General features: G+C 38.6%; 1 protein-coding gene across 1 annotated transcript in view; it reads left to right on the forward strand.

Annotated features, from left to right (window-relative positions):
- The window catches only part of DNAH11 (dynein axonemal heavy chain 11), a 355,953-nt gene that overhangs the window by 17,374 nt on the left and 313,910 nt on the right, over positions 1-24,669 (forward strand). The window contains exons 7-10 of the mRNA XM_052639247.1: positions 3,735-3,968; positions 5,488-5,655; positions 17,492-17,608; positions 24,356-24,493. Coding sequence (XP_052495207.1) covers positions 3,735-3,968; positions 5,488-5,655; positions 17,492-17,608; positions 24,356-24,493 — 657 coding nt within the window. The remainder of the gene's footprint in view (positions 1-3,734; positions 3,969-5,487; positions 5,656-17,491; positions 17,609-24,355; positions 24,494-24,669) is intronic.

Genomic DNA, 24,669 nt, shown 5'->3' on the forward strand with positions numbered 1-24,669 from the left:
CTGTAAAATATGGGGCCGTGACCCAGGCCACCTGTTCAAGCGCCCTGATCTGGTCAGAAACCCAGCTTGTCTGGGGGTAACTGACCTCCCGCTGTCCCCACCTAGGGCAGCCAGGCCTGGTCATGGTGGGTCTGACTGAGCCCTCTTCCCATGGATGTTGTGAGGCAGTACAAACCAGGCTTCACAAACCTCAGACCTATTATGTGTAGTGACTTTTGAGGAGATTTTGACATCTGGATTTTATCTGTTCATTTTATATATTTATTTTGCATTTGTAGTACTCTTGCCTGGAAAATTCCCATGGATGGAGGAGCCTGGTGGGCTTCAGTCCATGGGGTCACGAATTGGACATGACTGAGCGACTTCACTTTCACTTTTCACACTCATGCATTGGAGAAGGAAAATGGCAACCCACTCCAGTGTTCTTGCCTGGAGAATCCCAGGGACAGAGGAGCTTGGTAGGCTGCCATTTCTGGGGTTGCACAGAGTCGGACATGACTGAAGGGACTTAGCAGCAGCAGCAGTGATATCTGTAAAATATTGTATGACATTTATAATGGAAGTAGTCCTATAATTTCATCCCTCTCAAATTCAGCATTAAAAGAATTTTCCTTCCTCTAAAACTTATTAATGCATTTTATCATATAATTTTAACTATCTTCTTGAAAAGTTAATTTATTTTTATTGGATATGTAGATTGCTTCCAGCCACTTGTATTACAAACAATATGTAGATAACTTTATGCAAAAATCCTTTTTCCTTAACTTGGATAATCAGCTTAATATAAATTCCTGATATTGATTAAGGGGTATGATCTTTTCATGACTCTTGAACAATATTTGATATATACAAATTATTTTAAAAGGTTTATGTTAAGTGCATTGCTATTATTATGTGTAACAAGTTTTACTGTAATTCACCAGCTTTTAGCATTACCATTTTTTAAAATTTTGCTGTGATTTGTGGGTATAGAATAGAATTATACCATGTTGTTCTTTTAATTTTGTACTTTGCACAGTTTGTGTAGTTACACATTTTATGTCTTTTATAATTTCCTTTCGTAGTTTTTATGTACTTTGTTTCTGTGAATCTGTACACTTCAGTGTGTTTATGAAACATTGGAACCCTTGAACCCTTAGCTTATTATCAGAAGTATAAGCTGGCATTCTGTTGACTGTGTTTGGCCAATGGATCAATGCAGTGTTTTTATTTTGCATAGTATTTTGGAATTTTTTATTAAAAAAAATGTTGCTAATGCTTAAATTAATTCGGTCTTATTTAAATTCCGGCATTCTAGCCTCCACTGAAAAGTCAGGTCTCTCTACGTTGGTTCTTCCATCCCCATTGACACAGTCAGCTGCTAGAGCTTCAGCTCCCGCCTTTAGATGGGCCACGTGCTGTCCAGGTGACCTTGGTCTCCACCATCCCACTGTTGTTCCTGATCTGCTTCACTCGTTTTCCTTGTCTGACTGATCTTTCTAGGCATTCCAGGCACGGTCAGAAATCCTTTGTTACTTTAAAAGCAAATGTGTTTCTCTTTACTTGTTTTCTAACAGTGGCTGTTAACATAGTCATTTAGGCCAGGCGTATTAAAGGCATCATCTGACCGCCTTGGATAATGGCACACTGTGGATAATGGCACAGTAATGGTGCCTTATTTTAGGGCCTTGCTTTTCTTCCATGGTTACCAAACTCTGCTCCCTGTTCGTTGTGAGTCATTACCACTCTAGGCCCTCCACTCTGTTCTACAGCTTGCTTAGTGTCTCTCTTGGGAATATTCTTATTCACAAGATCCTAGATGACAAAGAGTTTAAGTCTGCAAGGTTGAGCTTGGAAAAGGGATGGTAGAATTAAGCAAGAGTCCATAAAATCACATAAATAAGATGAAAAAGCTGGGAGACAGGCATCAAACTAATACAACATTGTAGAGCAACAATACTCCAATGTAAAATAAAAATTAAATTTAAAAAATGCTATCATTGATAAATTCATTAATTGATTGGCTTATTGATAAAATAACTGGTTAGTCATTTTTTATTTTATAAGGCTTTGGACAGGGGACCTGCTGCTACTGCTGCGTCTCTTCAGTTGTGTCCGACTCTGTGCGACCCCAGAGACGGCAGCCCACCAGGCTCCCCTGTCCCTGGGGTTCTCCAGGCAAGAACACTGGAGTGGGTTGCCATTTCCTTCTCCAATGCATGAACGTGAAAAGTGAAAGTGAAGTCGCTCAGTCATGGCCGACTCTTAATGACCCCATGGACTGCAGCCCACCAGGCTCCTCCATCCATGGGATTTTCCAGGCAAGAGTACTGGAGTGGGGTGCCATTGCCTTCTCTGATGGAATCCCTAATCCATACCAATGTGAAGACTCTTACAAAACTCAAGTTACTGAGGGATTCCTAGGAGTTCTCATCCCTGTTCTGTATGAAATTTAGCAACCTTTAGGGAGAGGTTAATTTACCATCCAGCCTGAGTGAGAAATGAGTATAGATTGGGAATCTAGCTAGAGTTGAAAGAATTAGTCAGTAGGCTTTTTAGACACCAAGTGAATGATATTCTTAACTACTTTACACATTTATGTCTTAGAGTCTGTATTTCTGGTAAAACTGTAGCCAATGCCTGTAAAACTGTAGTCATTTATGGGAGAAGGAGGATAATACCTCTGCATTTAGAAATCATTCTTTCAATAGACTGTGTTGAACCTGCTTTTATTACATTCTCTATTGAGATCTGTTACAGCTTTCTAAACAACTGTAGAATTAAAGGCATGCAATTTTACCTTTAATTTATATGCGGTGAAGATGCATCAGGATTAGAATTTATAGGTTCTTGAGGTCCCTAAACAGGGAAATTGTGAAGATTCATAACAAATAGGGGAAAGGGAAGAACTGAGCGATGGTACTGTGAGAGCTGCTACATGAATCTGCTGGTTTCTCTTTAATCGTTCTCACCTTTGCATTTCAACTATTCAAAATCAGTTCAGATTGCTTATCTTAGCTAGAGTTTATGTCCTGTAATGAGCTCCCAGAAGAGAAGTTTGTTAACCTAAAAGAATTGCCAGTGGTATAATCACCTCTGTCAGCTCTTCCTCACCTTTGCAAGTGACCCTGTGCTGCCAGGTAACATGACCATATTTTTAAAATACATGATCTCATAGGTTTCCCTTCCTGGCCGCTACATTTCCTTATATGAAAAAATAAAATTGTAGAGTATTTGCTGCCTCAGATAGCCATGCAAATTCTGATTACACATTGTTTTATCTTTGAAGCTTAGCAAAAACAGTCATGGTTGAATGTTTGATGCCAGTAATTACAGCATCTTCTGTAGATTTCGTTAATGTATACATGTATGTCATTAAAACCTAGTTACCTGAATTTCTAGAATTTGTGTCTTCTGTTTCACAGCATCGCTGGCCCAATTCTAGACATTGTTATTTGAAAATCCCTGGTGGCTCAGAGGGTAAAGCGTCTGCCTGCAACGCAGGAGACCCAGGTTCAATCCCTGGGTCGGGAAGATCCCCTGGAGAAGGAAATGGCAACCCACTCCAGTATTCTTGCATGGAAAATCCCATAGACTGAGGAGACTGGTAGGCTACAGTCCATGGGGTCACAAAGAGTCGGACACGGCTGAGTGATTTCACTTCACTCACTGAAAAATAAAACATTTCATTGAAATGGATATTTTCAGGAAAACTATTAAACATATTTTCTTATCATTCTTTCTTTGATTTCTAGGCAATAGCTTACCTTTCACCTGAAGATCTCTTGAAAGGGGAAATTGAAGACTGTTTGGAAAAGGTTCAAGTGACCATTAACATCTTTAAGACTTTCAAAAATTGTTTCTTCAACTATAGAAAAGGATTGGCTAGCTATTTTATGGGAAATAAGGAACTGAAACCATGGGATTTCCAGTCTCATCTGGTGTTTCATAGATTTGACAAATTTCTTGATCGTTTCATGAAAATAGAGGTAATTACTTATTGGCTTCTAATTGATTTATATTGTAGGTTAATTCAAAAGCCCTATAATATGATTCAGGGAACAGATTATTTATTCTGTTTGAGTAGGAGGTGAGAGGTTTGCTTCCTTGGTGATTTTCATGAGGAACTTACAAGGCCAGTGCTGTCAAGATACAGTAAAAGTTTTAGTTACAGAGCTTTGGTTTCTTTTTTCAAAACTTCATTAATCTTTAGGTATCAGTGACCTTTGTGATCCTTGTGATCAAACCAGTCAATCCTAAAGGAAATAAGTCAATATTCATTGGAAGGACTGATGCTGAAGATGAAACTCCAATACTTTGGCCACCTGATGCAAAGAATTGACTCATTGGAAAAGCCCCTGATGCTGGGAAAGTTTCAAGGCAGGAAGAGAAGGGGATGACAGGGAATGAGACGGTGGGCTAGAGTCCACGGGTCGCAAAGAGTCGGACACAACTGAGAGACTTCACTTTCACTATTAAAATATTAAAGCTATCCATGAAAATAGGTGAAAAGGATGCGAAAACATGTGCTCTTTATGAATGTTTTAAATACCAAAAAGTCAAACATTGAATGAATTGCTGTGTGCCAAATCACTTCAGTTGTGTCCTACTCTTTTCGACCGTATGGACTGTAGGGTCCATGGATTCTCCAGGCAGGAATATTGGAGTAGGTTGCCATGCCATTCTCCAGATGATCTTCTGGACCCAGGGGTGGAACCAGGGTGACTTAGTCTCCTGCATTGGCAGGAGGCTTCCTTACCACTGGCACCACCTGGGAAGCCATTGAATGAATGCATACATGTAAACACATTTAAACACCAGTTTCTATGGAGCCAACTGGCCACGATTTTTTTTTTCACGTTTTGAACTGCCTTATTTTCTTTATGAAACTCTAGCAAGTTTGGGCTTTTTTGCTGTTAGATTTGTCAAATTTCATTCAAAATCACAGTTTTATGTTTTGAAAATTCTCATCATTTAAGCAGCCCAGATGCCTTTTAATTTTTGGCTGCACCACGCAGTGTGTGGGATCTTAGTTCCCTGACCAGGGATTGAACCCATTTCCCCTGCACTGGGTGCTCAGAGTCTTAACCCCTGAACCACCAGAGAAGTCCTTCTGAATGACTCTTGAAGTCTGAGTGCCAAATGCATAACACTGGGCAGCTTGCACCACGCTCTCTTAACAGCCCATTCACCATAGTGTTGGTGGATCATGCCTGGGCATCTGACTTAGGCTCAGAAGGAAGTGAAATGAGACAGGTAAATGTTTAGCTGCGGTTAAGTTAGATGTCACCTATACTGCTCAATAATTTTCAGTCCATGTGAAAATGGGAGTATAATTTTAAAAGTAGGCAGTTACTTTGTTGATTTAAATCATAATAACATTTTCCGTCATGTAAATGTCTATTGACTCACCAATTTTGAATGCTGGAAAATTTCTTTCTTTGAATCTTAAAAATGTTCTTTAACTACTCAAGAGGGTGGAAAGATCTTTACTGTGTTTTTTCAAAGGATATATTTGTCACCATATTGGAATTTGAAAAGCTGGAAAGGCTTGAATTTGGCGGTACCAAGGGAGCGATTTTAAATGGACAGATCTGTGAGATGAGTGAAGAATTTATGAAACACTGGAAGATTTTTAAACAGCGCACGTATGACCCATCTGATTACAGTAACATGGTAATGTTGTAGCTTTGTGTTTTCATTTCATAGATCTTACTTTAAAGCTGGGAAGGACAGTAGGTCACAGTGATAATAGGTTCTCTCCAGTCCAGCCTCTCTCGGATGAAAGGCAAAATGGCTTGCCTGGATTCTCTCATCTATTTCATGATAGATCAGGGGTTAGACTTAGGCCTTTGCATTTTCAGTTGGGAATATTTTAAACTATTTCTAATAACGCAACAGTGGCCTTCCCTCTGGATTTGTTTCTTGTTGATGTGTATTGAAAACTTACCGTGTTAACTCCTCTTGATCCGATTATCTGGTGTCTGTGTAACTGGCATGTTTCATTTTAGTCTTTTCTTGAACCATTAAGTATATTTTTCATCTACTTGAATATTTAGTTTCACCTCATTTGTTGCATATATTATTAACATCATATAGTCTCCTTTTTGTTATTCTTAAGAGATAATTGTTAATTTCATATTACTAATCTCAGGGAAAAGAGGGAAGCTTTTCAGGTTTAAGCTACTTCTGTTTTCTGTTACTGACAGCAGGTTAGGGGCCAGGAGTTCCCTGTGAACGTCCCTGCAGCTCTGGGATAAAAATAGCTTCATTTTAGTGTTTTGCCGTGATAGTGAAGTCCAGGTACCAAAACCAAAAAGTAACAATTAGCTCTCACTCTCATTGTTTTTTGTGGAATGTGAATTTATTCACTATTATGTTTATATTTGGTCAAATAATTGACTCTTTGAAATGTACAAGTACAGCGTGTTAGCTTTGTAAGAACATGGTCTGCAAAGTGAATCCCTCTGAACTGTTGATAGCTTTTGGGAAGTGGAGTTAATATAAGCCATTGTGTGTCCTGCTAATTTGTGGAAAAGTAAGAGAAACCCGGATCTGTGGTGATGAATAGCCTGAGCTCTTCCCCAGAGCCTGGTAAGATGCCTGGCACCTGGCAGGCACTCAGGGAATGTGGACAGGATGGAACTCTTGGCGGGGCTTGGTTTAGCTCTTCTGAGCAACTGAGCAGTGAGTGGAGTGTGAGACCCATGGTGTGCAAACCCTCAGGCGCCTTCGAGTTGCAGGAGGGTCTTGATTTACTCACGATTACAAATCCTGGTAGGTATTCAGCATGCCATTAATATATATACAAATACATATTTTATATATATTTTGGATATATATATCTGCCTGGTATTTGTATTTAGTATTTTGAAGCCCTGTTTATTTTGTAATTGAAAAGGGCAAGGCTTACCTCTCATCTCCAAAGGTTGGAGACATCTATATGGCCTTCCCTCGAAGTTCCCTTTCAACCTCTGGTCTGATTATCTTGACTTTGGTTATTCCATGAAATCAAAATGTGAATTAACTAAAAGTTCAGTTAATTGGTATGCTTATGTCAAAGGTGACCTTTCTTTTTGTTTAATGTGTCTTGGTTGTCAGTGTTGCCTCAGAATATTCCAATGATTATTTATTTTGGCTTGACTAAGCTGTTCATTTGTTGAACAGCTGAGTTCATTGTGTTCTGGTTTTGTTGATGAAGTGAAGTCGCTCAGTTGTGTCCGACTCTTTGCCCGACCCCGTGGACTGTAGCCCACCAGGCTCCTTTGTCCATGGGATTTTCCAGGCAAGAGTACTGGAGTGGGTTGCTATTTCCTTCTCCAGGAGATCTTCCCAACCCAGGGATCGAACCCAGGTCTTCCGCATTGTATGCAGATACTTTACTGTCTGAGCCACCAGGGAAGTCACTGAAATTGATAATGAAATCAGTTGGTAATTTTTAGGAGACAATACTGTAGCCAACAAACTGCCTCCAAACTCATATATTCATAGTGCTGTCTTCCTTGACACATGCCCAGCCCACACCCTTCCTCTCCCGCTGCGCACCCGCTCTGTGCTCCCTGCTGCCCATCGAGCAGTGTGGATGCAGCCATCCTGTGTGTCTTGTCAGCCTTCCTGCCCTTCGGTGTAGAAGTGGCTTACATTTGTTCCAGTAAATTAAAGAAACAGTGACTGCTAGTTTGTGTTTAGAAATGCTGTTACTGATTTCTCTCTCTCCATTAATCTCAAGCCTATCAGGCAGGCTTTGAGCCTTTATTTATCAGAAGTTCCGCCACTGTGGTCTGTTTACAGAAGAGGGGGGGCCTCAGGTGTGTCCATTAATGTGTCCTTGGGTTTCTGAATTATTAATACTGAATATAAAGGTCACTTTAGGCATTTGCTTTGATTTCTTCCTATGGGACTATTTGAGATCTAGGCAATTATGGGGAGAGACTTGCTTTCTTAATTAATTGAAACATGGAATATTGGAGATGTTTAAGGTATATAACATGCTAATTGGAAGCATTTATATATTTTAAAAGCCATTGTAATGATAATTAACACCCGTATCATGTTGCATAATTATCATTTCTTTTTAGTGGTGGAAATCATTAAGTTGTAGTCTCTTAGCAAGTTTGATGTTAGGGAGTATACACAGTGATACTGTATTAAATTGAACTTGACAAGAGGAATGCTTTCTTAACTATTTGTGTTTAACTGATGGGCAGGTGCCTTTAGGTTCAACGGTTAGGTTCAACCAACATTCTGAAGTGTGGCTTTATTAAATAAAATTCCCCAGATAGCTACACAAGGATGGTGGATATTCTGGAAAGTAAGCCCTTGGCTCCACTAGAGTCAGTTATTTGGAGTTTATTAATATTTACTGAACAAATGTTGGATGCCAGACACCGTGCCAAACCTTTATACACATTCCTGCTTAATTCTTATTGTAACCCTGAGAGTAACCACACAGGCAAGTAAATTACCAGAGATTACACAGTTCTCAGGGAGTGAAACAGAAGTTCCAACTCAGAACTCTCAGCCTAGAGAGAGTTAGCAAAAACATATTTTCTATGTTTTTGCTGTGCCATATTCGCTCTTTAGTGTTTGTCTCTCTCATTGCATCCTCGTAGAAAAGAAGTCAATAAGTTCATCTGGGGCAATTGGGGGAACTCAGGCTGAGGACCCGGAGGAGGCAATGGCACCCTACTCCAGTACTCTTGCCTGGAATATCCCATGGACGGAGGAGCCTGGTAGGCTGCAGTCCATGGGGTCGCTAAGAGTCAGACACGACTGAGCGACTTCACTTTCACTTTTCAGTTTCATGCATTGGAGAAGGAAATGGCAACCCACTCCAGTGTACCTGCCTGGAGAATCCCAGGGACGGGGGAGCCTTGTGGGCTGCCATCTCTGGGGTCGCACAGAGTGGGACACGACTGAAGCAACTTAGCAGCAGCAGCAGCAGCAGGCTGAGGACCTGTACCCTGAGGTGGAGGGACCCAAGATGCTGTGGCTGTGTTCCTTCTACCTGCTAGTTTGAAGTAGGAAGGTTGCTCTAGATGCCTAGCCCATCATTACTCTAGGATCTAAAATTCACTTTGAAAGTAATTATTAATCTGTACTAGTTTGTGTTCCAGTTTCTACAATTAGTTCTCAGATCTGTTCTTGTCTCCTTAACTCTTTATTCTTTTGCTATTACAGTATGTAGTATTTAAAAATTTTAATTACATAAATTTCTTCTTAGTCATCTACAGGATATTCATGTCTGGCCTACTGGTACACTCAGCCATAATAGGAGCTCCCCGCAATGACAAATTTCTTATTATACTAAGAACCAGGAGGATCTCAACGGAGCAAAAAGAGACAACTAATAGATGGCAGCATCAAGCTAAGACATGTTAGAATTATCTGACAAGGTTTTATAAAGCCATGCTAAAAATGCTTCAGTAAGCAATTATGATGAAACATAATGAAACAAATAAAAAATAACCTCAGTGAAGAAATAGACATTTTCACCAAAGAAATAGAAGATATAAAAACAAATTGGAATTTTAGAGCCAAAAAAAAAAAAAATTAAAAGAATACTGGACATTACTCCCTTATCCCATGTATGATTTGAAAATGCTTTCTTCTATTCCATGGGTTATTGGATAGTGATACCCATGAAACTGTCCTTGTGTGCACAAAAGTTTTTAATTTTGATGATGTCAAATTTTTTCTTTTGTTGTCTGTGCTTTTGGTGTCATATCTAAGAAGTGATTACCAAATCCAGTGTCCTAAAGATTTTCTCCAATATTTTCTCCTCAGAGTTTTATACTTTTAGCTCTTACATTTAGGTATTTGGTAAATATAGAGCTATTTTTTGTATATCTTGTAAGGTATATGAACAAAACTATATGAACAGCTTCGTTGTTCGTAACTAATGTATAGAAGTACAACTGATTTTTGCATGTTGATTTTGCACCCTGCATCTTTGCTGCATGTTTTATCTTCAGTGCAGAATCTTCAGAGTTTTCTGTATGTCAAATCATGTCATCTATTAACAGAGACAATTTTACTTATCCCTTTCCAGTTTGATTACTTTTTATTTCTTTTTCTCACCTAATTGCTCTAGCTAGTGCTTCCCATACTTTGTTGAATAGAAGTGGTGGAAGTGAAACATCCTTGTCCCGCTCGTGAGCCTACCGGGACTACTTTGCCTTTCACCATCGAGTGTGGTATTAACTGTGGGATATTCTTAGATGGCCTTTTATCATGTTGATGACCTGTAGCATTTCTAGTTTGAGTGTTTTTATCATTAAAGGGTGTTGAATTTTGTCATTTTTTTCGGCATCAATTGAGATGATCACGGGATCTTTTTCCTTCATTCTGTAAATATGGTCTGTTATTGATTCCATTTGCCATCTTTGCATTCTGCAAATAAATCCACTTGGTCATGGTGTGTGATCGGTTTGATATGTTGCTGGATACTATTTGCTAGCTTTTGTTGAGAGTGTTTATATCATTATCTATAAGGGACCCCTGTCTTTAATATTCTTGTCGTGTCTTTATTTGGCTTTGGTATCAGGGCAATACATGCTTTATAAGATGAGTTAGGAAGTGTTTCCTCTTCACTTTTTCAGAAGAGGATTTTTGAGTACGATTGGCGTCAATACTTCTTTAAGTGTTTGGTGGCGTTTACCAGAAAGCTGTCTGGTCCTAGGCTATTCGTTATTTTTGAAAGTTTTTTGATGACTAGTCTCTGTACTCAGAGAAGGCAATGGCACCCCACTCCAGTACTCTTGCCTGGAAAATCCCATGGATGGAGGAGCCTGGTAGGCTGTAGTCCATGGGGTCATGAAGAGTCCGACACTTACTGAGCGACTTCACTTTGACTTTTCACTTTCATGCATTGGAGAAGGAAATGGCAACCCACTCCAGTGTTCTTGCCTGGAAAATCCCAGGGATGGTGGAGCCTGGTGGGCTGCCATCTGTGGGGTCACACAGAGTCGAACACGACTGAAGCGACTTGGCAGCAGTCTCTGTACTAGTTATAGGCCTATTTACTTTTTCTGTTACTTCATTATTCAGTCATGGTAGGTTGTGTATTTCTTTATTTGTCCATATCATCTGTTATATAATTTGTTATACAATTGTTCATAAAACATTTTTATGATTCTTTTTACTTCTGTAAAATTGGTAGTAATTACTCAGATTTCATTTTAGTAATTTTAGTTTCCCTCTTTTTTCTTTAGTCAGTCTAAATGTCAATTTCATTTTTTTTCAAAGAATAAACTTTTTGGTTTTGTTGATTTTTCTGTTTTTCTGTTATTGACTTCATTTATCTCCACTTTAATCTTGATTTTTTTTCCCCTTTCCTCTGCTAGTTTTGGTATTAGTTTGTTCTTTTTCAATTCATGTAATGTGTAAACTTAGGTTATTCAGTTAAGATCCTCCTGTTTTAATGTATATGTTTATAATTTTTCTCTTAATACTGTTTCTGATGTATTCCTTAAGTTTGACTTTGTTGGACTTTTTTTCCCCCATTTATGTCAAGCTATTCTTAATTTCCCAGGTGATTTCTTATTTGACTCACTGCTTGTGGGAGGAATGAAATCATACAGGGTATGTTCTTAGATGACAGTGGAATCAAACTAGAAATCAATAATAGAAACCTGACAGGGAAAGCTCTAGACACTTAAAAGCTAAAGATCACATTTCTAAGTATTCTGTGAATCAGAGTAGTAGTCTCAAGGGAAATAAAACATAGAGGACTGAATGAAAATGAATGAAATGAAAATACAGTATTTCAAAATTTGTAGGAACAGCTAAAGCAGTTATGAGGGAAATTTATAGCACTAAATTCATACATTAAAAAAGAGGAATATCTCAAATCAGTAATGTTTCTACCCTAAGAACCCAGAAAAAAATGAGAGCAAATAGATACAAATCAGAAAGAAGGGAAAAATCAGAAGGGAAGAGCAGAAATCAGTAACATTGAACACAAATAATAAAGTCAGTGAAACTAAGAGTTAGTTCTTTGAAAAGATAAAACTCTACTAAGAGTACAAAGAAAAGAAAATTACCAATGTCAGGAGTGAAAAAGAGCTACCATTACATGTTCTGCAGATATCAAAAGAGTAATGGGTAATACCAAAAAACAAAAGAATAACCTCTATACATAAATTTGGTAACTTTGATTAAATGAAACAATTCCTCAAAAAATTCAAATTACCATAACTCACCCAATATGAAATATTGAAAATTGAGATATAATTGACATGTTACATTATATTAGTTTTAGGTGTACAACATAAGTATGTTATGAAATGATTATCACAATAAGTTTACTTAACATCTGTCATCACAGATACTTAAAATTTTTTTTCTTGTGAGGGTGAGAAAAATTGGATTTGTGTTTGAAAACTTCCCCCAAAGAAAATATTGATGCCAGGATCACTGGAGAATTCTACCAAATATTGAAGAATTACAGGCACACCTCATTTTTTCGTTTGTGCTTGCCAGATACTGGGGTTTCTTGTTTTTGTTTCTTTAGAGATTGAAGGTTCATTGCAACCCTGCACTGATCAGTATCATTTATATATATATATTGCAGGTTCTTTCCCATATAGGTTATTACCGAATATTGAGTAGAGCTCCCTCTGCTACACAGTAGGTCGCTATTATCTATTTTATATACAGGCGTGTGTATATGTCAATCCCAATCTCCCAATTTATCACTTCCCCTCATGTTTCCCCTTTGGTAACCACAAGTCTGATTTTGAGATCTCTGAGTCTGTTTTGGATTTGTAAATAAGTTCATTTGTATCCCTTTTTTTGGCTGGGCTGCACATGTGGGCTTTCCCTGTAGATCAGCCTGTAAAGAGTCCACCTGCAATGCGTGAGACCCTGGTTCAATTCCGGGGTTGGGAAGATGCCCTGGAGGAGGGATAGGCTACCCACTCCAGTGTTCTTGGGGTTCCCTGGTGGCTCAGTGGTAAAGAGTCTGCCTGCAATGTGGGAGACTTGGGCTCAATCCCTGGGTTGGGAAGATCCCTTGGAGGAGGGCATGGCAATCCACTCCAGTATTCTGCCTTGGAGAATCCCCAAGGACAGAGGAGCCTGGCGGGCTACAGTCCATGGGTTCGCAAAGAGTCGGACTCAGCTGAGTGACTAAGCACATACACAGTACGCCGGATCTTAGTTCCCTGACCAGGGGTCAAACTTGTGTCCCCTGCAGTGGAAACATGGAGTCCTAACCACTGGACTGCCAGGGAATTCCCCATTTGTATCATTTCAAAAGTTAGATTCCGCTTGTAAGTGATAGAATATGGTTTTTGTCTTTCTCTGTCTGACTGCACGTAGTATGAGGATACCCAGGTCCATCCATGTTGCTGTAAATGGCATCAGTTCACTGTTGATGGCTGAGTAGTATTCCACTGTGTATATGTGCACCACATCTTTTCTGTCCATTCCTTGTTCAGTGGACATTTAGGTTGCCCCCATGTCTTGGCTGTTATAGTGCTGCATGGATAGGTGTGCATGTATCTTTTCAAATTATGATTTTCTCCAGGTATGCGCCCAGGAGTGGGAGTGCTGGGTCATACTTTACTTTTAGTTTTTTAAGGATTCTCCGTATAGTTCTCCATAATGGTTGTACAAATTTATATTCATACCTACAGGATAAGAGGGTGCCCTTTCTTCACACCCTTTCCAACATTTATTGTAGATTTTTTGATGATGGACATTCTGACAGGTGGGCGGTGATACCTCATTGCAGTTTTGATTTGCATTTCTCTGATAATTAGTGATATTGAACATCTTTTCATGTACTTTTTGACCATCTGTCTGCCTTCTTTGAAGAAATGTCTGTTTAGATCTTCTGCTCATTTTTTTAATTGGATTGTTTGGGGTTTTTCTTGATATTGAGCCATATGAGCTGTTTGTATATTTTGAAGATTAATACCTTGTTGGTCACTTGCAAATATTTTCTCCTATTCTTCGGGTTATCTTTTCATTTTGTTTATGACTACCTCTGCAGTGCAAAAGTTTTTAAGTTTAATTAGGTCTCATTTATTTGTTTTTGTTTTTATTTTCATGACTCTCTGAGGTAGATCCAAAAAGATAGAGATACAGATTTATGTCAGAGAATGTTCTACCTATATTTTCCACTAAGAATTTTATAGTTTCTGGCTTTACATTTAAGTCTTTAATCCATTTTGAGTTTATTCTTCTGTGTAGTGTTAGGGAGTGTTCTGATTGCATTCTTTTTCATGTAGCTGTCCAGTTTTCCCAGCACCATGTGTCAAAAAGACATTCTTGCCTCCTTTGTGATAGTTTACCAATTTAAAAACTTTGATGCATTAGGTTTTTGACGATATTCAACATCCATTCATGATGGGAAAAAAATTCTCAAATCGGAATAGGGGGACCTTCCTCAAATTGATAAAGAACATCTACCAAAAACCTCAAGGACATTATACATAATGGAAAGGGCCTCCTTGTATCCCAAACACAAAGCGTATATTTGGCTGCCTACTCAGCATCTCCACTTGTATATTTAATAGACATCACCAGCGTGCTTTGCCTCTCCCCAAGCCTATTCTTCCTTGTATTCTTCAACTCAAAAATACTCCATATGGTGTATTGCTTAGTGCAAAATATAGGAGCCATCCATGATCTTACTCTTTTCTCATGATAAGCATCAGGTTTTGTCATATAAACCCTGAGAATATATCACCCTGAAAATATATACAGATCTCATCTCTGAGCCAGGTTATTGGCTTTGCTCCTAAACCCCTCCTTCAGGCCCTGTCTTGGCTCCATCACGTCTATTCTTCAGACAGCAACTTGATTGCCTATTAAGAGCTAAGTTAGACCATGATATTTCTCTACCTAAAATGTCAGAATTTCTCATGTTACTAATAAGGGCAATTTTGGAGTCTCTAGAATATAGAGAAAATGGTTTTGAGTAGCACCTGTTTATTCTCTAATAAGTATTGAGAAACAGCTATGCGCTAGGAATGTTAAATATTGGTACTGTCACTGTGAGAAGAAACCTGGGTACTATCCTCATAGATTAAAACCCAGTGCGAAAATCCAGGTAGTCAGTTATACAGTGTGCTCAGTGCTAGGGTATGAAAAGTGCTGTGTGCCACGGGAGTATTTGTGAAGGGCCCCTTTCCAGGGGAGATGAAAGGGAAACTGAGACAATGCCTGAAAGATAAATGGAACTGCAAAAATAAATAGAAATGAAGCAGGTGAGGAGTAGGTGAAAGAAAGTGATGAGAGAAAATTGTGTTATACACAGAGCACCAGTGTGACAAGGCAGGCCTGGCTAGACCCGAGAGTGTGAAGGGGGAGAGACACTGCAAGAGTCAGGAGGAGTAGGTAGGGTTCATATCACAAAGGGCCTTGTAGATCAGGCTAAGACTGTGAGACTTCACCCTAAAAAGTTAAGGATTCTGTCCTGAGACATGGAAGATTATTAGTGTGAGAGTGACATATGATTTCTATTTTAGAAAGCTTGTTTAGATTGCAGTTTAGAGAATGATGGGAGAGATGAGATTAAAGGTAAAAAGAGCTGTTCAAATATGGTAAACAGAAGTCTAGCTAAGTGGTAATGGTGATCCAGATGAGGGGGATGCCTGGACGATGGAGAATACATAGGAGAAAAGACAGATAACACTTGAGCAAGAGAGGAAGAAGTCAAAGAGATTGCCAGAGTTTCTGTTAGGGTTTATAGAATGAGGAGTGTCTTTATAGAGGGGATGAGTTCCCATTTGGCAACCGCATGGACTGTAGCCCGCCAGGCTCCTCTAGGATTTTCTAGGCAAGAATGTTGGAGTGGGTTGCCATTTCCTACTCCAGGCAATCTGTCCGAACCAGGGATTGAATCCTGGTCTCCTTCATTGCAGACAGATTCTTTGCCATCTGAGCCACCAGGGAAGCCTTTGTATATAATAAATTTGAGTTATCTGGGAGATTTCCCGGGGAAAAGTCCCGTCAGCAATTCTGAATTCAGGCTGAGCTGACAAGGAGAGGTTGGGAAAGAGATCCGTTGTGGGAAATAAGTATTTGTTCTTCCCTGATGGTTGAATGGCATCACCGACTTGATGGACGTGAGTTTGAGCAAGCTCTGGGAGTTGGTGACGGACAGGGAATCCTGGCCTTTTGCAGTCCATGGGGTTGCACAGAGTCGGACACGACTGAGCAACTGAACTGAACTGAGATATTGCTTATTTGTTAATGGCTCAAATAATGTTTGAGGATCTTAAGTTGTATGTTCCTTGTTGCCACTCTGAGAAGAGGGGCAAGGTAGGCTTGTTACAACTTGCTGGGCATTTGTGTTTACTTTTGAAAGTCAGTGATCCTTGAATGAGGAGACTGCTTGGCCTTACTTCAAAAGTGGAGACTTCCTCTTGATGCTAAACATGACATTGCTGTGTGTGATACACAGTGCTCTGGAACTGTGCTGTTAGGCTAGTTTCTAGTGTGTATTAAACTTAGCATAAGGTGCATTCCTTCATAGAAACATCCAAAATCATGGTTGGAGTGTGGGCTCTGGAGCCAGGTTACCTGGTTTTAAATTCTGGCCGTGCTGTTAACTAGTGGTATGACTGTGGACATAAACTTCTCAGAGTTTATTTTGTTGCCCATAAAATGGGAAAAATATTACCTACATTATATATTGTTAAACTTGAGCTAATAATGTAAAACATTTAAAATAGAACTGAATAAATGTTAGCTGTCGTTGTTTTTATTATTCCTGTTAGTATTATTAATAGAAAAGGCTCAGTCTGTGGAGGTAACAAAGGGCACCCATTAAGTGTGGGTGTACACTCCTAGGTGGCTTGACTGGGAAGCCCAAAGTGTTTCTGAATTTCTGGGGCCTCACTGAAGACTGAGTTAGAATGCTATGCAGATGATGGTTATCTTGTTTTTGTTTCATTCTTTGTAATTATAAGAGTGGGTGTTTATGTATTAAGAGGAAACTGGGGGTTGTTAACCGCTTGTTAGTAAGAAACTGGGGAAATGGGAAGGAGTGTTACGTTATGTCTGTATCTCAGTGATGTTTTCTTACAGACAGACCTGTGGATTTTAGTTCTCACTTGAAGAAATAGTGGTTCCTGGCAGGTTTTCTGCTCCATAAAAAAAACAAAATAAAAACTTTATTTTTAAACTCTAGATGTACTAAATTTATAGTGAGGCAAGATTATTTTTTTTCCTTTTTCTTTCCTGTAAAGCTTTGCTTTTTAAATTTATAATCAAAATAGCATGGGGAAGGGTGGATCAGTAGGCCAAAGTTCTGATGTTGGGGTCTGAGCCAGTGGAAGGCATTGTGGAAACGTGAGCTGACAGTGCTAAAGATGTTCACTGCTCTATAAATAGGGCTGTCACTGAACACTTAGTCAGATACAGCTGTTTCTTTCCTAGAGTCCTACTATGAAAAATCATTCAGAGAGAAAAAGAGAGAGGTGTCACGCTTTTATGATTGATATTTTCACTGTTGGATTCTTTCCTGAAAACTAATATTTTATTTTGAATTTTATAGGAGTTTGAAAGTGATTATGTTGTGTTTAAGTCCAAAATTCTGGATTTTGACAGAAGGCTTGGGACAGTCCTTTGTGACGCTTTCTTCAACTGCAATGGTCTAGAAGCTGCGTTTAAGGTTAGTTCCGAAGAAGTTATTTAAAAAAAAAGTGTTAGTAATGAATAATGTATGGAGAAGGAAATGGCAACCCACTCCAGTATTCTTGCCTAGAGAATCCCGTGGATGGAGGAACCTGGTGGGCTACAGTCCATGGGGTCGCAAAGAGTCGGACACGACTGAGTGACTTAACTTAATGAATAATGTAAGACTATTAGATGAAAAGAGGGAATACATTCTTTTCTGATTCAGGTAAACTATTAACTAGTCACATTCTTTGCATATTCAGCTTACTGAATTATAAACTTTGAATAACAAACTAATGAATAATGACATTTACCTTGGTCAAGGTCAGTTTTAGGACATTTGACTATTGATCTTTGCTTGAATTCATTGTTCTTTCATTACCTTTAGAGCAAGTTTGGGAAGACCTGTGAAGTACTGATTCAAAATTAAGCCACAGTGAAAAGTGAAAAATACCAGTTAATTCAAGAATTTCTTTTCTTTACCATTGTTTATATAGGTTGGGTTCAGCTGCCCACTTTATTGATCTGACTGAAATAAATAACAGTTTATGCACTGTTTTTCATTAAGCATAAGACACCAATTACCAGACACACCATTGTTTATCAACAAAGGAAAACACTGCCAAAAGATTAGGACGCTGTTGATTATATAACATAATCTAGTTTCAAAGGTGTTAAAACATGAAAGAATGTTTATCATAGAACTGATGAAATGCAGTATAGTGTATGAATAGTTGAACTTGCTTGTCAAAAAAGAGAGTCTGAAAAGTGTAAACTTAGATGACATCCCCAAAGTGAAATGAGGACTCCGTGTCAGTGGAAACACAGCTAGAGAATCGTGGACACAATTCGTTGAAGATTGCCGAGCAAAACAAAAGAACAGACCCAGACTTTGTCAGAGATAATTGCTTGATTTTGATCTTAAAATTCAAATACATTGGTCAGATGGTGGTTAAGCTGCTAGTGTCTTCTAACGCCGTCAACCGTTTTAATACAGGGAAGTCACAGGGCCCAGGGTTCTCTCTTACGAGCCCTTGGGTGAAACTGAGATGCTGCTGGCTGAAATATATAGCCTGTTATTATAAAATAACACCGCCCGTCATGCCGTCTCTCAGAAGTTACTGTGGTTTTTAATACTGCCAGTCCTTTTCTTTGACTACATATGCATACATATTTCTCTTTGCGAAAAATGACATATTCTGAACTCTGCAATCTTTTTGTAGCCTTTTCAAAATGCAGGGAATCATAAATATTTTTACTTTAATAACAGATTTCAGCAATGCCATTTTTAGTGGCTGTGCACTAGTCTCTCATATTCTCTGTTACTGGACTTCCTTTCAGACTTTTGGAAATCATGGCAAGAAAGAATGTGGAGGAAAATCTCAATTACAGAGGCTCCTACCTTTTCTCTTTTCTCACAGCCATTCATATGGATTCTATTTTAACATGACAATTATTTTTCTAAACAGTTTTATCTCTTTATTGTCATGTATTGTTTCTTCGAGTCTCAGCATATTTGTACCTTGTCTACTGAAAAATATAGCATCAGCTTCTGCCCTTATAAGCTCTCCAAGGGTGGGGCATCATCTTAGAGTTCTTGTTATATTTAGATCACCTTTTGCAATCCCTTCACATAAAGCAGGCACTTAATCACTGTGACATCAGGAGGGCTGACTGGCTGTCACAGTCCTGCAGTGACACGCAGATGAAGATAAACTGCAGCAAGAGTCGTGGCCGAAGAAAAAAAATGATAGGGTTGTGTACTTAGGGAGAAAATTGTTTCTACTATAGGTCCAGGTTGATGAACTCTGCCCAGTTACTGTTGTGTCCTGGGGAATAAATACCTGCAGACTCTAAAGACCAGGACCCAGCAAAGCCATGAGCCGGAAGGGCCCTGGAAGCCAAGACTATGAAACCGTGGCAGAGTTAGCACTCAATAGAAATTAAAACAAAGTGCTGATGGAAGGCTTTCTAAAATTTACAGTGTCTCTACATGGAGACTGAAGTATGTAAGGTAAGTATCGAGAAAAGTCTTTAGATGAAAGAACACTAGAAAATTGTGACGTGTATGTGGTTCATATGGCAACAGATTAAAGAAATCTGAAAAAGAGACAAATTTAGGAAAAAACATAAATATTGCATAGGAAGTGAGACGTAGAAGAAAATCAAGGTAAACCTTACAGACCTCTAATGGAATATTTAGGAAGGAAGCACGTATTGAGAATCAGTCTTGACTCTTTCAAGATTGAAGGACAGAATCTGTTGTCTTCATAAAAAAGCTCTTAGCTCCGATGTGACAAGGAAACCAGAAGTTAAATGACCTTTATTCTCATCCTGGAAGATAACTTTTATTTATCTATGAAGTTTAAAAATTAAGGTAATATGTACTGCTTTAAAAGTTAAGATTTTAACTACCAATTTCTGGCTTTACTGTCTCCCCCCAAAATATTTTCTCTCTCTTTCCAATTTTACACTTGCAGTTAAGTTCCACTAAGCATGTCAGCTGGGCAAAATGAGATGTGGCTGGGAAGCTTCTAGTATTGTTTCAGTTGTGGTTGACATAATAAGGGTTTGAAAGAGAACGCTGTTGTGTTTCCTTACTGTAGTTAGAGTCCAATTCTTTATGAAATCTTTAAGGCCGTTTTTGCTTCAGAATGTTAACATAAAGTCCAAATGTAACAGAACAGTGGTTGTAAGAAGAAAAGTTAATGCTTTGCATTTTGCTCGGCAGCAGCTAACCAAGCGGATTTTAAATATTTAGTAGTTTCTACAGTACTTTTTATTGAAATATAGTTGATTGACAATGTGTTAGTTACAGGTGGTCAGCAAAATGATTTAGTTTTACACATATATACATATATATTATTTTTCAAATTCTTTTATAGATTATTACAATATGCTGAGTATAGTTTCCTGTGCTAAACAACATGTCGTTGATTATCTGATTTTTTAAATAATAGTAATGTCAATATGTTAATCTCAAACTCCTAATTTATCCCTCCCCACACCCTTTCCCATTTGGTAACCCTAAGTTTTGTTATCTATGTATGTGAGCCTGTTTTTGTTTTTTAAGTAAGTTCATTGGTATCATTTTTTGGATTCCACATGTAAGTGATATGACATGATATTTGTCTTTCTCTAACTGACTTTTGTATGATCACATGTTGCTACAAATGGCATTATTTCATTATTTTCATGGCTGAGTAATATTCCATTATTTGCACATGGCATCTTCTTTATCCATCATCTGTCAATGGACATTTAGGTTGCTTCCAAGTCTCGGCTATTGCGGATAGTGCTACAGTGAATACTGGGGGGCGTGTATTCTTTTGAGCCATGGTTTTCCCAGGATATATGCCTAGGAGTGGGATTGCTGGATCATATGGTAGCTGTATTTTTAGATTTTTAAGGAATCTCCACACTGTTCTTCATAGCGGCTGTACCAATTGCTTTCCCACCAACAGTTTTACAGTAGTTATAATTGATATTACCAGAAAAAACGCCAGCACGTGTTTATCTCACTTGCCTTGAAGATGGTTAGATCTACATTTCTGTTTGTATAATTTTTTTCCTTGTGTTGATATTTTTTTAGTGAGTAGTTTTTAGGAAATCTTTACAAAATGTTTACAGTGATGCTGCTTTTTAACAACAGCAATTTTGGGGATACACCCATTAGTGTAGCCCTAAGAGGAATAACAAAGCTCTATCTTTTGCCACGTCACATCACTAACAAGGCGCAAATCTTGGTATATAGTTTTCTGCCACCTTGATGATATTGTTATTTTGAGGAGATACTTCCTTTTATTTCAAAGAAAGTATCTATGGGACAGGCCTAACAACTAACATTTTCTGAAACCCACACAGAGTAAGTAACTAACAAAAGGACAATTTTAAGTGGCACCTGGGCTGATGGGAGGCCACACAAGGTAAGCAGAGGCTGCCCTGGTGCCAGACTGCTCAGCGTCAGTGTCAGCTGACAGCTCTGTATGAGCTCTGACAACTCGGGCAGGTTGTCCCCTGCCCACAACTCAGTTTCTTTATCTGGAGCATGTGAGAACAGCATTTTGAACTCCCTTAAAACACAGTGCCTGGACGCCTAGTCAGCGTTCTGTAAACATTGCTTTTATAAAAATATGCATTTTTACTACATTATTTTTCTTGCAAAGAAAGCTGTCTCACACTGATGCACAGAAGAATCCCCACAGATCAGAAAATAAGACAGGAGGACAATAGAAAACCAAAGTTAGCCTTACCAGACAGCTAAGCTTTGTGAAAACTCATGGTTGGTCAAGATTAGTTTAAGATTTGAGGGCTCCATAACCAACCAGCAGGAATTGTGGGCTTACGCTCGGCAGCTTGCTGGTTGTGTGATGGTGTTTTGGTTCACATGTCTGCCTTTTCTGTCCCCTTACTCATTGGCTTCTCCTGCTTGCTAGGACAGTTGCTCCTTGAACAGTGCTGACCCCCTTCATAGTCTCAAATCAGTGTTTAACTTTTGGTTCCCCTCAGACTTAACTAAGAATAGCCTAGTTTTGACCAGAAGCCTTGCAGTAGTGAGTGGTCAATGGATACACAGTTCGTGTGTTATATGTATTGTATAATATATTCCTACAAGAAAGTAAGCTAGAAAAAAGTGTTATTAAGAAAAATCATAAGGAAGAAAAAAACACGCTTACAGGACTGTATTCTACTGATCCTGCGAGTTTGCCGTCTCTATAAGATGAATCATCTCTCAATACCTACATCAGTATTGTGTACCTATATCAATATCGTCTTACATGGTACAGAACACATGTATTACCAACATTAGACATAAAAAAAACTGAAAAGATAATGTGAAAAAGAAATTCATATTTCTTACAGGTATAATGATTCATACATTGATAAAAGGAAGGAGCAATCATGAATTGAAGCAGCAAAAATGAATTCATGATTGCTGCTTTTTATCAGCGATTGAATGATTGCTTCTTTTTTTCAGCATGATTGTTTTCTGGTAGCCTAGAACAATCGACAGGACTGTCCCACAATAGCCTAACCTGTGTACTAATAACTGAATTATTACGAAATTTTTATGGTGTAGAGTATTACAGTCATATTCACGATATGATATTGGTAACATTGTTACTTAAAACTGTGGTAATAGGCTTATAGGCAATTTCTTCAGTTATGAGAGAGATATACTGTTTGGTAATGTAATTTTTTGAAAGCAAAGTTATAAAACAGAAGACTACACATTATTTTATATTAAATAGATCCTTATATCTCTGTAAGGATAGAGTATCTACATATATTTAATGCATTCATGACACATCTTAAATTTGTGATATTTTTTGGCAACATGGTTCATCTGAGAGTCTTTTCAAATTGTCTCAAATCTTCAAAAACTTTTCCAGTGTCTTTATTGATAAAATTTTGTGTAAAAGTAGACCCATGCAGTTGAAGGTCATTTTGTTCAAGGCTCAACTGTAATTTGTCTTTACTCATAATTTTACTGGCATTGGTTCAACCTGCCATGCCCTAATTCTTTTTCTGAGAAAGAATCTGATTATCTCAAAGCATATGTTTCAGCTACAACTCTGACCCTGAAGGAACTGTCAGCCTGTGGAGTGGGTGCCATTGGAACAGGTCGCCGCTGCTGCCCCCTGTCGTTTTGGGGGTGACTGGGTCCTGTGATTCAAAACACACATGGGCCCAGACAGGACAGTCCTGTGGCCGAAGCTTCCAGTGTGACTGTGTGTTTAAAATTTATTTTACTGAAGGTCTAGTTGATTTACAATGCTGTATCAATTTCTGCTGTATAGCAAGAGTGTTTCAGTTATACATACATATCTATATATGGTTGCTGGTTATTGGTTATTCCTTTCTCCAATAACACCATCACACAACCACATATATATATACATATATATATTCTTTTTCACGTTCTTTTTCTTTATCATCTATCACAGGGTAACTATAATTATTATTATAGTGTGACCTGGAGGTCCTCAATATGGATATTCTTATTTCAAAGGGTATATGTATAGGTTGTTGTTCAGTTGCTAAGTCATGTCCAACTCTTTGCAACCCAATAGACTGCAGCACACCAGCCTCCCCTGTCCTGTATTATCTCCCAGAGTTTGTACAAATTCATGTCCATTGAGTCGGGGATACCATCTAATCATCTCATCCTCTGTTGTCCCCTTCTCCTACTGCCCGCAATCTTTCCCAGCATCAGAATCTTTTCCGGTGAGTCGGTTCTTCACATCAGGTGGCCAAAGTATTGGAGCTTCAGTATCAATCTTTCCAGTGAATATTCAGAGTTATTTCCTTTAGGATTGACTGGTTTGATCTCTTTTGCAGTCCAGTATGTAGGAGAGAAGAGCAAATAACAAGTACACAGTCTTGCTTCTGTTCTTAAATCTGCAAAGCACCTTCTACATTTCCTGGTGCCCAACAGGAATAATAGTGTCAGCTGTGATCAGGGATTGCTAACAGAGGTTCCTTTCTGACTCTTCACTTTCTGGTGAGGAAGGGAAACTGCTTTACATTTAGAATTTGCTTTATTGGATGTGTAGACATTTTAGTGAGATGCAAAGATATGTTTTCGATTTGGAGACCTTGCAGGATACTTGCATAGATCTAAATGTTTGCTCTGTGTATCTAGTCACGGAGGAGGTTTAATGGGGGAAATAGTGAACTGAGTATTTGTATTAACAACCTGTGGTGGTTAAACTTTCTTTCACTTTGATTTTTTTTATAGCTTTTGACGGTATTTGGGAATTTTCTTGAGAAACCAGTTGTCATGGAAATTTTCAGCCCACATTATAGCACACTTGTGCACATGTTCAGTGCAGAGTTGGATATGTGTAAGCAATTGTATAATGAACACATGAGACAGGTGAGTGGGGGGATAAAGTCTGGCACATTCACAGCATCATATTGTGGGCCAGGGTATCAAGTAGAACTACACTGAGTGATACCTAAAGGTGAGATACAGGCACTAAAGTTGTTATGCTTTTATTTAACTGGTTTCCTATGGATATGAATAACCTGCTTTAAGACCATAACTCTTCT

Source organism: Budorcas taxicolor, chromosome 4 (assembly GCF_023091745.1).
Source record: "Budorcas taxicolor isolate Tak-1 chromosome 4, Takin1.1, whole genome shotgun sequence".
Taxonomy (NCBI): Eukaryota; Metazoa; Chordata; class Mammalia; order Artiodactyla; family Bovidae; genus Budorcas; species Budorcas taxicolor.